Source organism: Ixodes scapularis, unplaced genomic scaffold (genome assembly GCF_016920785.2).
Source record: "Ixodes scapularis isolate PalLabHiFi unplaced genomic scaffold, ASM1692078v2 ptg000882l_1___fragment_4___debris__unscaffolded, whole genome shotgun sequence".
NCBI lineage: Eukaryota > Metazoa > Arthropoda > Arachnida > Ixodida > Ixodidae > Ixodes > Ixodes scapularis.
This window is the reverse complement of record NW_024610061.1, coordinates 34,013-48,030: the sequence shown is the minus strand read 5'-3', so window position 1 is coordinate 48,030 and position 14,018 is coordinate 34,013. Positions and strand designations below refer to the sequence as shown.

The following is a 14,018-nucleotide window of genomic DNA, read 5'->3' as shown; positions in this document are numbered from 1 at the left end:
CTCAAATGTAATGGGTTACCGTCGCATATTACTTTCACTGAAAAGTAACGCGTTACGTTACAAATTACTTTCACGTTAGTTTTTCCGTACACTTATCCAGATAACAATAGAAACATTTTTGATATTTAAAAAAAAATGTTCTGCAACAGTACTTTTCATTTCTCACACGCCCGTATTATGGTGGTCCTTGTAAAAATAAAATACTGTATTTAAGTGAAAGAGTGTTGGTGCACTCCGTTCTCCTCTAAGCTGACAAGGCACCGACAGCTGCAACCACACCCGCCATCCCGCTAGCTTACGGCCTCCGGAAATGATCTCTGAAATTGTGCAGACAACACTAGCGGTGCGCATGTTAAGTTGCAGCGTCTACCTCCGCTACGAGATTCGGAGTTCAAGAAGCGATCTACGAAAGCTCCCTTTTGACTCGGGTGTTTCGCCTGTTATTCACACGAAAAGGAAAACTTGGTTCTAACGTTACAATGTATAGCCAATGCGGAATACAGGTGTTCCAGCGTACCTTGGTGTGTTTCCGTAGATTACAGTTTGTTGTTCTTGCTTATGAAAATGTGTTTTTTTTTTGGCAAGCAACCACTGAAACTATAGGTTTCCGTTCTCATTAATGCCCTGAATTTTGAACGTCTCATTAAGAGATGACCATGAAGACGACGGACATTCCATGACCAAAAACTCGACCAGTCAGAGAAAAGGTGGTGGTTCCGGGTTATCGGTGTCACAAGAAGTGGCGGTTACGGGTTGCGGGCCATCGGTCTAACAAAGCAATACAGGATCTCACCACTTTTACGCGTTCTCTCTCTCTCTTTCTGTCAGCACTCCTTACATGGCCTAACCAAGCCTAACCTCTCTCCCCCCCCCCCCCCAAATCTCCCCGCCCAGTCCAGACAAGTAAACCAAAATAAGTATCCTCCGCAGCCTCGAAGACGATGTTCTTATCCTCGCGCCGGGCGCTTTTCAGCCGTGCCTCAAGAGCATGCTAGAATACAGTAGCGCACTTCAAAGACAAAAAGGATTCGATGTTCTTATCCTCGCGTTTGATGTGTGTGCGGGTGGCGGGAGACGTCGAAGAAGTTGGAAAGGGTGAAACAGTGTAATAGACAAAAACAAATAAACACGAGGAGCTTTCCCCTGCCCGGGAGAAGAAAAACACGATGGAAGGCGACGGAGAGCCTACTCGGCGTTGTCTTACTTGATCTTTGTCTTTCATATATTTGTACATGGCTTGCCTGTTTTTCTAGTGGTTCTAGTGACCGGTCATACAAAGAACGTCTTTTCTTTTCGGCTATTTTCCCCTTCCTGGTGTTTTCTATTTGGTGAACTTGCTCTCTTTATGCTGCTGAATGTCCTGCTCGTAGTGCTGCAGTTACTGTATTATGCTCATATTTAAAAAAAGTAACGAGCTATTAAAGTTATATATTACCAATATTTTGTAACGAAATTACATTACAAATTACTTCGGAAAAAAAGTAACGTGGCAAGTACAAAATTACTTGAAAAAGTAACGGATTACATTCCCAAGTCTGGGTCTACCCACTGATCATTGGAACCAGAGCTCGGCGATTTGAAGTCCCCGCACGCTCTCGTTTCCTCCTATCCGTCGGTATCTCGGCGCATAGTTGAAGTTTCGTTTTTTTTTTTATTTCGCTAGATTTCATTCGCTATAATTCAAAAACTGCAATTTGTAAAAAAAAAAAAAAAAAAAAAAAAACACAAAAGGATTTTATGAACAGTTCCGATAAAACGAAGAGACAACTGTCGTATATTCCATGCCATTCTAGAAAAGATAATTCCATAGAGGTTAAAGAGATTATACACTGCATGCTTATGGTTGTCTCCGATACAGGTATAGCATGATGTTACAACGAGCAAATGTGTGATTTTACGGAAATCAATACGCAGAAAAACAGCCGATTTTACTTTATTCAGAGAGCAAGGTGGCTCCCAATGCGAGCATTTGTGATAAAGTCTCAGCAACGGAAGTATGTTTGGTTGTTTTGTAGAGTCATAGCTTTTAATACCTGACTCACACAAAAAGAAATACTTCGCGCTCTGAATGAAAACAATGGGCGCGCCACAGAACCGAGCACAGCGAGCGCGAGTTGCTCGTGCAGACTCTCGCTCTGGCTCGCTCAGTGGATCTCGGGAGCCGGTGCGACACAATAAAAAGAAGAAGAGATGCCTTTCGTCTAAGCTCCAAGCCGGACGTCTCAAATTCTTTTCCTGTAACTTCGAACACCGCCGACAAATTGGTGACCCGGACGTCCGACCAATAGGGACCGGAACACAGGCAGCTCTTCCAGCGGCGATGGAACCTTTTCCGCCACCCAGCTCCGCCTTCCAGCTTTTTGGGCGAAGAATCCTCGGGCCTGGTTTACGCAAGTGGAAGCCCAGTTCCACTTGCGCCGCATAACCACACAGGAATCCCGCTACTATCATGTGGTTTCTGCCTTACCCCCCGAAGTGGCCGATGAGCTGGATGACGTCTTAGCGCTTCCTCCTCCGGAGAACGCCTACGACCACATCAAGGAAACCATCCTTGCCAGGAAGACAGCATCCGAGGCATCGCGGATACAACAGCTCCTGACCACCGAGGAGCTGGGCGACCGGCGACCCTCCCAGTTGCTTCACCGCATGCGCCAACTTCTAGGTGAGCAATCTCCCGATAAGAACCTCCCAATTCTACGGGAACTGTTCCTTCAACGCATGCCTCAAGGGATCCGCATGACCCTTGCACCAGCTACAAACCTACCGCTAGATCACCTCGCAGAGGTGGCGGACCGCGTTGCCGAATATGCTGCGCCAACCTTGTCAAGCGTTACGGACAACGACCACCAGTGCTGCTCCATCCGAGCTCTTGAGGCCCGCGTCGACGCTCTAACAACCACCATAAAAGAACTCAGCACAACGCGTAGACACCCACATCGTCCGCCACGTCGTAGTCCGTCTCGACGCCGCAGTTCTCCTCGACGGCGCGATTCTTCGCAATAACGCGCTAGCGATTCCTGCTGGTACCTCCAGAAATTTGGCAACCGAGCTTTGAAGTGCCAACAGCCATGCAATTGGCAGGGAAACGCCCCGGCCAGTCACTAGAGGCGGCGAGTGACGTTGGCCCAACAGCAAGCCGTCTCTTTTTCATCACCAAGAAAATCTCAGGAATACGCTTGCTAGTTGACACCGGAGCGGAAATGTCCATCCTTCAGCCAACGCCAGCTCAAAAACGACACCCATTACCCGGCCGCCATCTAGTTGCAACAAATGGCTCAAACATCCCTACCTACGGAATGCGCTCTGTGACCTTGGACTAGGGGCTACGCAGAATTTTTCGGTGGATCTTCACCATCGCCGACGTTACGTACCCTCTCCTAGGTTCAGACTTCTTGTCGCACTTCGACCTAGACGTCAGCGTGCACCACCGATGTCTCTTTGACAAGACTCGTCTCGTTGTAAATGGCGTAGCCACAAACCAGACATCCCTTGGGATCAGAAACATCCTCCCAGCTTCAGGATTTGCAAACATCCTAGGCGCATTCCCAGAAATTACCAATACCTCCAACATGGCAAAGCCCCCGCCACATGGGGTGACGCACCACATCATCACCCCTGGCCCGCCTACCTTTGCACGCCCTCGACGCCTATCTGGTGAACGCCTCAGGATAGCCCGCCAAGAATTCTAGCATATGCTCGAGTTAGGCATCATCCGGCCATCCAACAGCGCTTGGGCAACGCCTTTACACATGGTGCCCAAGAAAGATCCGGGCGACTGGAGACCCTGCGGGGATTACCGGGCACTCAACTCACAAACCCAACCTGACCGGTACCCACTACCCCATGTCCATGACTTTACTGAACATCTTGCTGGAACGTCCATCTGCAGCAAGATCGGTTAAGTCAAGGCGTACCATCACATTCCAATCCCGAAGACGGCCATCACTACTCCCTTCGGCCTATTCGAGTACATCCGGACGCCTTTCGGATTGCGAAATTCCGCCCAGACATTTCAGCGGTTCATCCACGAAGTTCTATCTGGGTTACCTTTCGTTGTTGCTTACGTGGATGACCTGCTGGTGGCGAGCAAGTCACACGAAGAACACAGCACACACCTGCGCTTGCTCTTCGAACGACTCCGCGACTACGGTCTCACCACTAATGTGACGAAGTGCGTTTTTGGCGTGACGTCCTTAGACTTTCTGGGGCACCGCATCACAACCGCAGGCATCGAACCCCTTCATTCCAAGGTGCAAGTCATTCGTGACTACCCGCAACCGCAATCTCTACGCAAGCTGCGGGAGTTCCTAGGGCTCATCAACTTTCACAGGCGCTTCATTCCACACTGTGCACAGACCATCAAGCCCTTTACCGACTTGCTCCGCGGACCCAAGAAATCTTCGACGCAAATACCATGGACGCGAGATGCGGAGGTTGCCTTCACCGCTGTCAAAAATGCCCTGGCTGAGGCCACACTACTTGTGCACCCCATGCCAGACGCTCCGACGCGCGTCATGGTCGACGCGTCCGATGTCGCTGTAGGAGCAGTGCTTCAGCAATACGGCGATGATCAGGGGCTCCCACTGGGTTTCTTTTCACAAAAACTCAACCCAGCGGAAACACGGTGCAGCACGTTTGGACGTGAGCTATTCGCAATCTACGCGACCATCCGCCACTTCCGGTACTTCTTAGAAGGCCGGGCTTTCCACGTGCTCACCGACCACAAGCTACTGGTCTACGCATTCGTCGGCAATCACCACTCCTACTCCACCAGAGAAATTCGTCACCTGGCCTACATATCAGAATTCACTACCGATCTCCGCCATGTCGCTGGATCCCAAAACATGCCAGCAGATGCACTTTCTTGCATTGACGCCATCTCCTCATCTCCTGTTGTCAATTTCCCGGAATTGGCCTTGGCACAACAGGAAGACACCGAGCTACAAGATCTACGGGTATCTTCCACATCCCTTCAACTACAGCCCGTCAGATTACCACTGGCCACCTGCGAGATCATCTGCGATATATCTACCTCCACACCACGACCCTACATTCCAGAAAAATTTCGGCAAGCCATCTTCCACACTATCCATGACCTAAATCATCCCGGTATCCGTGCTACGCAGCGTTTCGTTACGTCAAGGTACGCCTGGCCCCGAATGAACTCTGACATCCGTCTGTGGACGAAAACATGCAACAAATGTCAACGATCTAAAGTGTTTCGCCACACAAAAACACCAATGCACGCATTTCGTCCACCGGATGCCAGATTCGACCATGTACACATTGACATAGTAGGCCCCCTACCATCATCAAACGGATTTCGATACATACTCACATGTGTGGACAGATTTACACGATGGCCAGAGGCCGTTCCGCTCGCGGACATCACAGCGGAAACAGTCGCTCACGCCTTCCTCTCCATCTGGATCGCGCGTTTCGGCTGTCCGTCGACCATTACAGCCGACCGAGGCCGACAATTCCAAAGCGCCTTCTTCACAGCCCTCACCAAGATATTGGGTGTCAGACACGTGCACACAACAGCCTATCATCCTGCTGCCAATGGCGTGGTTGAAAGGCTGCATCGACAGCTCAAAGCAGCGCTAATGAAAAAAGAAGATCGAACCCATTGGGTTAGTCACCTTCCTCTTGTCCTTCTTAAAATTCGTGCCACTTTTAAAGCCGACATCGACTGCACCTCAGCTGAACTCGTTTATGGAACCACACTTTAATTACCTGTAGAATTTCTAACCTGCATACCCTCTGAACCAACGGACATCCCATCATATTTTCAGGACATGAAGACATTTTTCAATTCCCTGCGTCCAGTCTCACCTGGACACTCAAACTCTCGGCACATATTTAATAGTGACGATCTCAATACATGCAAACATGTATTCGTAAGAAGAGACGCAGTACGACCACCTCTCACGCCACCGTATGGTGGTCCATTTGAGGTACTTTCGCGAACGGACAAGACCTGCACCATCGACATCAACGGGCGCCACGACGTCATCACGCTGGACAGAGTCAAGCCAGCATACTTGGCCTCTACTGTGACAGCACCCGTCATTATGCCCGTTCCACCACCTAGTGCAACAAACACCACCTCCACCGCCCGTCCTCCACACCCGCCCAACAAAATCGTTACGTGGAGCTCAACAAAACTTTCTGCTCCACGCCACTAGGGAGGGGGGGGGGGGGGGGGGATTCTGTAGAGTCATAGCTTTGAATACCTGACTCACACAAAAAGAAATACTTCGCGCTCTGAATGAAAACAATGGGTGCGCCACAGAACCGAGCACAGCGAGCGCGAGTTGCTCGTGCAGACTCTCGCTCTGGCTCGCTCAGTGGATCTCGGGGGCCGGTGCGACAACAATAAAAAGAAGAAGAGATGCCTTTTCGCCTAAGCTCCGGGCCGGACGTCTCAAATTCCTTCCCGGTAACTTCGAACACCGCCGACAGTTTCATTGTTCAATGGGCTTTTCCTTTATTTCAATTATTTTTGTGATATCCGTGATTTTATACTCAATCATTATTAGATTAATGAACAGCAACATATTTGACTTGTTTTTTTGTTACTTTGGCTGACCGCAACGTATATTCATAGTGTATTTGTTGTCTTTTGTTATGTTGTGACGTTGCACTGCTGAGCTGTAGGGGGGCAGATGCACGGACAGCCACTTGCATCTATCTTTGAACTATACGCAGAAAAATATTAAGAAAAAAAAAAAAGACTCACTTTTGGAGAATGATTGAGCACTTACTCCAGTTTCGCGCAGTCAAACAGCGCGTAGTGAAATGTTAGGTTGAGACCGCCGCCGACGATTTTATGGATCCATTGAAGCAGCGTCAAAAGTGCCTCGTCATGATACCCGCCCACTATTGAGCGTTTGCTATCACCAGTAAGGTCAATCTCTGGCACGTCCAAAACCGCGCAAGATCACGCCGCACTTGCTGTGCGTGATTGGTTGAGCCGTTCACAGCAAACGCGCAAAGACGGCGAGCGTCGAGACGATGAACTTTTGGCGCTGAGTGATTGGCTCCATGCGGATCGTAGCGCTGGCTTCTGCCGGACTTAATCTGAAACAGTGTAGAGTGAAAATTTCCGAGGACAGCTATAGCGCACTTCTTATGAGTTGTGAATGCGAACGCATTCTCGGCGCCGAGAGTAGCAGAAGCGGCCGTAGCGCCGGCAAAGAGTGCGGCGGTACGCCGCGCAGACCGCCCTGGCTCGCTGGTGACTGCTGGGCCGCTGGGGGAGGCAGCGACGGGAGTGCGAAGCTCGCGTGCTGAAATCACATGTCCTTTGACATTCATCATCGCCCTAGCTGCGGGTAACGGTCGACGACGTAGCACCTCAAAGCGTAACGTTAGGCTTTACGTTAAGTCTAACGACAGGCCAGCGCATACCCGCGTCCCCCCCCTCATGTCAATCAGCTACGCGTACCGGTTGACGACGTTAGACCTCAAAACGTAACGATAGGCCTAACGTTAGGCCTGACGCCAGGCTAGCGCATACCCGCGTCCCCCCCCCCCCCCTCTCCCACTGCGCCGCCAGCAGTTCGGTTGGCTCATTACAACGATGACGCCGTTGCTATGGAGCTACATGAGGCGTTGCAGCAAATGGGAATTTAGGTGCCGTTTCGCTCATCCAATCGGAATTTAGGTGCCGTTTCTCGCTGCTACAGACAACGCCGGCTCCGCTCCATAGGGCAGTTAATGCCTTCGTATTTATAAGGGTAGTTACGCAGACTAGCTGGAGAACAGTCATACTTATATGACCCCGAGGTGAAAACAACAATAATAAAAGAAAGGTCGTTAGTTGGTCCCTTTTTCATTTTCTTTGTTGCGGTTTTCTCTCTCTTGTCTTTGGGTTTTATAACTGTGTTGTAAAAACTATTCGCATTAATAATAGTGTTGCAGATCATTGCGAAACTCGCGATGATCCATCGGACTTCCCGCTCGCTACAGGCTGGAAGTTCACGGTCGACCTCATCGAGCCCAACCGCGCCCTGGTGTTGTGGACGCTGCCCGGGGCGATGCCAGAGCGCCACTATGAGGTGACCTGGTGCTGCTGGACGGGCTCCCTGGGCACCTGCATGAACAAGAGCTCGGGCGTGGGGGGCGTGGTCATTAGCCACCTGGAAGCCTGGATAGTCTACGACATTGCCGTGGTGGACCAGACGCGCGCCGACCGCCTGCTCTTCCGCACACGTGTTAGGACCAGGCCCCAGAGTGAGCGGCTCATGCACTGAAACACGAGGCGCTTTTTTTTTTATCCCCGATAGCTGAGCCTCAATCGTAGATGCGGAGAGCAAGTTCGTCTGCATCCTGCGCAGCGAGTGCAGTGACGTCAAAGTGCTGAGCTCTAATTGGGGATTAAAGCGGAAGTTGGGGGGGTAGAAACAAAGGCTAGCCGCCTTTGTTTCTACCCACAGCTTCCCTCCAGAGTGAGCAAGACTGTTCCCGCTCTTCGCGCAGAGTGAACAGTGGCTCTGAAGGGTCCGGCGATCGGAGCTGAAGGCCGGCGTCGTCTGCTAGTAATCGTAGCAATCACTGTCTTACATTTCCCACGGCTCTCGGAACTCCACCGGATTCTTTACGAACGAGGACTTAACCTTCGAGAAAGGGGAGAGAGAATACCTCGGATGGCACGTTGTTTTTTGTCGACGACTAAAACGCACTCCAACGAACGAAGAAATTAGGCCTAGATGTCGTCAAGTGACTCAGGTCTCCACCACCGGTACCACGGCAGTAGAGCAAGCAACAGCTCCGTAAGCGGAGCTCGATCGCGTTCGTCACACACGTGACCATTCCCTCTCCCCTACGCGAAGAGGAATTTCGGGCTGTTTTTGCCCAGCGAGACACAACTAAAAACAAATTTAGTCTCTGAAGCATACCCTTACATGATGATGCTGAGTGTGCTCTCGTCCTCAGGAAACACGCACACCTCGCGACACTGTTAGCGCGAACAAGCCGTCACCGGTTTTATTTGTATTTTTCCCTCACTGCTGAAGGCTGTCATCAACACTACTATAGTGATGGAAAGTGCTCAGTTAGGGTACTAACTATAAGTGGTACATTTGGATGCCCACTGGCACCCTTTCGAAATAGAATACGAAAGGAAAGGCCAAAGCCACGTTCGTGCTAACAGTGTCAAGCATTGCACAAAATCACGCCAGCAATAGTGGCTAATCTGAGTGGAACGGGTGGGCGCCGGGCCGGCGCAGTGCCCAGCGAGCCGCAGGGCTTCCACGCTGTCCAGCTGGGCCGAGGGGAGGCGCGGTTGTCCTGGTCCCCTCCGGCCGACCCCAGGGGCCCCGTGGACGCGTACGACGTGACCTGGTGCTCGTCGTCCTGCAGCACACTGGCCGTGTCTCGCCTCGCCCGGCACGTGGTCCTGTCCGACGTGCAGGCGTCGACGCACTACAAGTTCCGCGTGCGCGCCAAGAACGTGCTGGACGGCATCTCCTTCGAAGGACCCGAGGCGCACCTTGCGGCCCTCACGCCTCCGGAAGGTGAGTGCCTCGGCCCACCTTGAAGAAGAGGCCTTTCCTTCACAAGCCTCATGACTAGCGAATCCACGCAGCGACGCTTTCGTGGAACTTCAGCGTGTTTGTCGCTTAATCAGGGATCCACTAGGGACGACGTCCTGCGCAGCCGGTCAAAAAAAATTACAGTCGTATGTAGGGGCGGTTTTGGCGCCGCGATTACTTCTGCATCAAATTACCCAGCCATAAAACCATATATATATCAGGGTTAGCCAGGATGATCCAGTCTAAGAGCCACAAACGAAACCATGAAACTTCCAGGGGCCGAGGGGGGGGGGGGGGGGGGGGGAGGCGAACTTCTGTCTGGAGCCATAAACGAAACTTGAACTGCTTTCAATTTATCTGAGTCAAAAGAAGTTCAACTGTACATAAGGTACAGTACATAACTGTACATAAGGACTACCAAACCGCAACCTGTTTTCCGATTTAAAACGCGTTCTATTTCTCTTTTTTGGGGAAGTGCTCGTGTGACCGGGAGGGAGGCGGGGAAGTGGGGGGTAGGGGAGGGAGCCGCGAGCCGCACTTCAACACGCAAAGAGCCGCATGCGGCTAGCGAGCCGCAGCTTGGCCACCCCAGATATATATTGTTGGGAAAAAAATGGAGGACAAAGAAGAAGTCTCACGCAGGTGCATGGGGCGCGCGCAGTCTGTTCCCCGAAGGACAATGATAACGGTTGCACAGCATCGTATTTATACATCCTCTCATTAAATACACCTATATTTTGACCCTCACAATATATATATGGTTGGTATTGCAAGTAACATTGTACTCGCCCACACGATCGGTTGTTGTTATTTGGAGAAACGTCGGCTGCTGCCTTGAAGCTTCAGGAGATTCCTCTCCAAGATAACCTTAGCTTCCCTTCAAGTCCAACCGCAGCTAACGCTATCAGCCAATCAAAAAGCACCAAGTGTGCAACGTCATTGCGCTCATCATCCTTGTGCGTTTGTAATCACCGACCAATCTAATCACGCACAGTGAATGCCTTATGAGCCTGCACTCTAAAAAAAGGCCGGCGCCTGCTTTTTCGCGCAACACTCGGAGAGCCAATCACCGCAACTTACGGAGGCAGCTCAGCGAATGACGATGCCGAAACATATGTTAAAAAAAAAAGAAAAAAAAAACGCAGTTTGAGTTGTGACGTTAACCAATGCAAGCGTGACGTTTTGCATTGTTTAATGCCACGACTCGGACTGCGTTTTTTTGGTCTGAACATATGTTTCGGCATAGTCATTCGCTGAGCTGCCTCCGGAAGTTACGGTGATTGGCTCTCCGAGTGTTATGCGGAAAAGCAGACGAACGGGCTTTTTTTTAGAGTGTGCGCTTTTCCGGTCCATGAATGTCCATGATTGGTTGAGCCGGCGATATAAAACCCACGAATGCAAAGAGCGCCGTGACAATGCACTTTTGGCGCTGCTTGATTTAAACTTCCTAGATAAGAGTTTTTTTTATACAAGTATCGACATTCTTTGAAGCGAATGGCGGAGCAGAGCAGAAGTAGAGTGAACTGAATGATGCTATTTTGTTGCCACGGAATGTGCTTCGTCATTTGTTTATCTGTCGTTACTCGTAAAAAGAAGCATCGAGGGACTTGAGCTTGATTGACTCCGTCGGATCGTGGTGTCGACTTCGGTTGGCCTTAATGTGGAACAGAGTTTAGGATTATGCAGAACGTCTAACCTTCCCGGTTCTCCCACACTCTAAAAAATGTTTGTGCGTCTACTTTCACGCGCAACACTCGGAGAGCCAATCACCGCAACTTACGGAGGCAGCTCAGCGAATGACAATGCCGAAACATATGTTTAGACCGAAAAACGAAGTCTGAGTTGTGACATTAAGCAATGCAAAACGTCACGCTTGCATTGCTTAATGTCACAACTCAGACTGCGTTTTTCGGTCTAAACTTATGTTTTGGCATTGTCATTCGCTGAGCTGCCTCCGTAAGTTGCGGTGATTGGCTCTCCCAGTGTTGTGCGGGAAAGCAGATTCACGGGCTTTTTTTAGAGTGCAACTTTGAAGAATTGCGGAAAGTTGGTTGCAATAATTCGAAATTTAAAGGTCTCAAGATTATTGCGGTATGCCTGTCCTGGCTGACAGTGCACGCGTCTACCGCACGAAATGAAGACCGAAGTTGAAATCCCCCAGGTTTGAGTGTTATTTTTCAACTTATACTTACTGGGTGATTCAAGGAGACGCCAGGCTTTTTAAATCGACCGCAAAATTCGGTTTCTTAACCTATCGCGCTACGACTTTGTGCAGCGTTGCCCGCGGGTGGTGCATTTTTTTTTGGTAAAATTTGCAAAGAGCGAACTTACGTGAGGAAAAAGTAAAGAAAGAAAAAGGCTTAGCTCCTATGGAAACGCAGCGACGCCACCCGTCTTCAAACAACACGGCGCCGTTTCGCACGGGAGACAAGAGATGGCGCAAGCGGTCGCGACGCCAACTGCCGCCAACGAACGAGCATATGACGCCGAGAGCCGGCGTATTTAGCATACAAGGAACTGCAGTTCCTTGTTGTTACCGCGCCTGTTTTTGTTTCTGCGACTGTCGCCGCCTGCGGAACGCGCGCCGCTTTTGAGTCGAAAAGATTGTCTGCTAAAGACGCTGGTTCTCGGCGCCGTATGCTCGTCCATTGGCGGCGTTCGTTGCGCCATCTCTTCTCTTCCGTGCGAATTGGCGCCGTGTTGTTTGAAGACCGGTGGCGTCGCTGCGTTTCCATAGGGGCTAAGCCTTTTTCTTTCTTTACTTTTTCCTCAAGTAAGTTCGCTCTTCGGAAATTTTACAAAGAAAATGCACCATCTGTGAGCAACTCTGCACAAATTCGTAGCGCGATAGGTTAAGAAACCGAATTTTCCGGTCGATTTAAAGAGCCTGGCGTCTCCTTGTATCACCCTGTAGAATTAGGTAGGGAGTTTGGCGAGTTGGTGCTGATTAAAAATAACCGCGCTCAATTCGGTTGCTACTTGGAGACGCCCGCGACTATTTTTGGCACGATTTTGACACAATGAACCTTTTTTCTTTTCATTTATTAACTTCTTCGTCGCCTGCCATCCGTGACAGTATCTTCACTTCACCTACGCGAAGTATTAATCACTACCTCTATAATGAAGATTACCTGCAACGCTACATAAAACACCAAACCCTCTAAATTTAGCGGGAAAATTTTCCCGCTAAATATAGAAAAAAGATTTCCCCGCTAAATCTAACAGAAAAAATTTCCGGCTAAATGTTGCGGAAAAAATTCCCCGCTAAACTAAGCGTGAAAAATTCCCCGCTAAATTTTGCGGGAAATCTAGCGGAAATGTTCCGCTAATTGGGAGGGGAGCAGAACGGAGAATGAGAAGGGGAGGAGGGGCACACCCTCCCCTCCGTACCCTCGTCTCCTCCTCATCAAGAGCTGCTCTCTAATTCGGCATTACAGAGAATTGTAAACGTCTTTCTTTTTTTGTATGCTCACACTTTTTGGCAACTATTTGGCGACCAAAGTTGGCGATCGGTATAAAGTTGCAACGTGGTGTGCACATGATTTAAAAAAAAGATATTCTGGCTTATGACATATGAGAGACGAAGATCGGTCGCTGTTTAATTACACCACATAGCTTCCACGCTCTAGAATTGAAGCTGGCGCTACGTACTTCCCCATCTAGATTATCACAATTACAGCCTGTCCTCTTTGTTTCCCGTAGTTTTCAGTTGTCTTAAAATATGTTATCTAAAGCCCGAAATTACCCTTTAAATGGTCATCAGAAATGCAAATGCATCCAGCGTAACTAAATGGGTTTGTACTAGTCTCAGATGCTACCTTCGGGTTCAGCAACTTTTCAAAGATGTGCTCTGGCAGGTGTCGTCTTCTACCTGAATACTTCCGACTGGCAGTCCGTGAGGCTTTCCTGGACTAGTCTGAGCCTGCCTTCAGACGCGTGGACCATCAAGCACTGCTCCGTCGACGTCGGGCTGTGCGAGAAGTGGCTGATGCGCGGCAGCGAGCAGATCATCGCCAGTAAAAACCCGTGGACCGTGTTCAGCGTCGAGGTCACCGACGCCTCAGACAAGATCCTCTTGTACACGACCTACCGGTCACCACCGGGATGTGAGTTGCATATTTTCTTTGAAATTATTTTGTTCTTGCGACGGCAGGTATTGAACATGCTTTTACTGCTGGTGCTGTTCCACGCCTTCTTGGTCCTAGTACGTCCTTTCCCAACCCCCGTGATCGTGGTGGAAGTGGCCTCCTCCACCCGATCACGTGAACCAATTCTCTGAAACGCTGTTTGCCCATGTCAAACGGGTATTCGAAGCTGAGGGATTAGTCATGTCATCCCCCCCCCCCCCCCCCCCCCCCCTCCTCGATCCCCTGATTTATTGCTGAGGAACGCCCTGGCCGGGCTCAGTTATTTTCAATAAAGACGTTCTCTGACTGTAGTGGAGGCTACACAACGTTACACAGAAATACTAAAAGCGCA

General features: G+C 50.1%; 1 protein-coding gene across 1 annotated transcript in view; it reads left to right on the top strand.

The window, feature by feature from the left end:
• Nucleotides 1-14,018, top strand: part of LOC121048377 — a 75,370-nt gene that overhangs the window by 49,697 nt on the left and 11,655 nt on the right. The window contains exons 2-4 of the mRNA XM_040504632.1: nt 7,975-8,238; nt 9,186-9,521; nt 13,397-13,645. Coding sequence (XP_040360566.1) covers nt 7,975-8,238; nt 9,186-9,521; nt 13,397-13,645 — 849 coding nt within the window. The remainder of the gene's footprint in view (nt 1-7,974; nt 8,239-9,185; nt 9,522-13,396; nt 13,646-14,018) is intronic.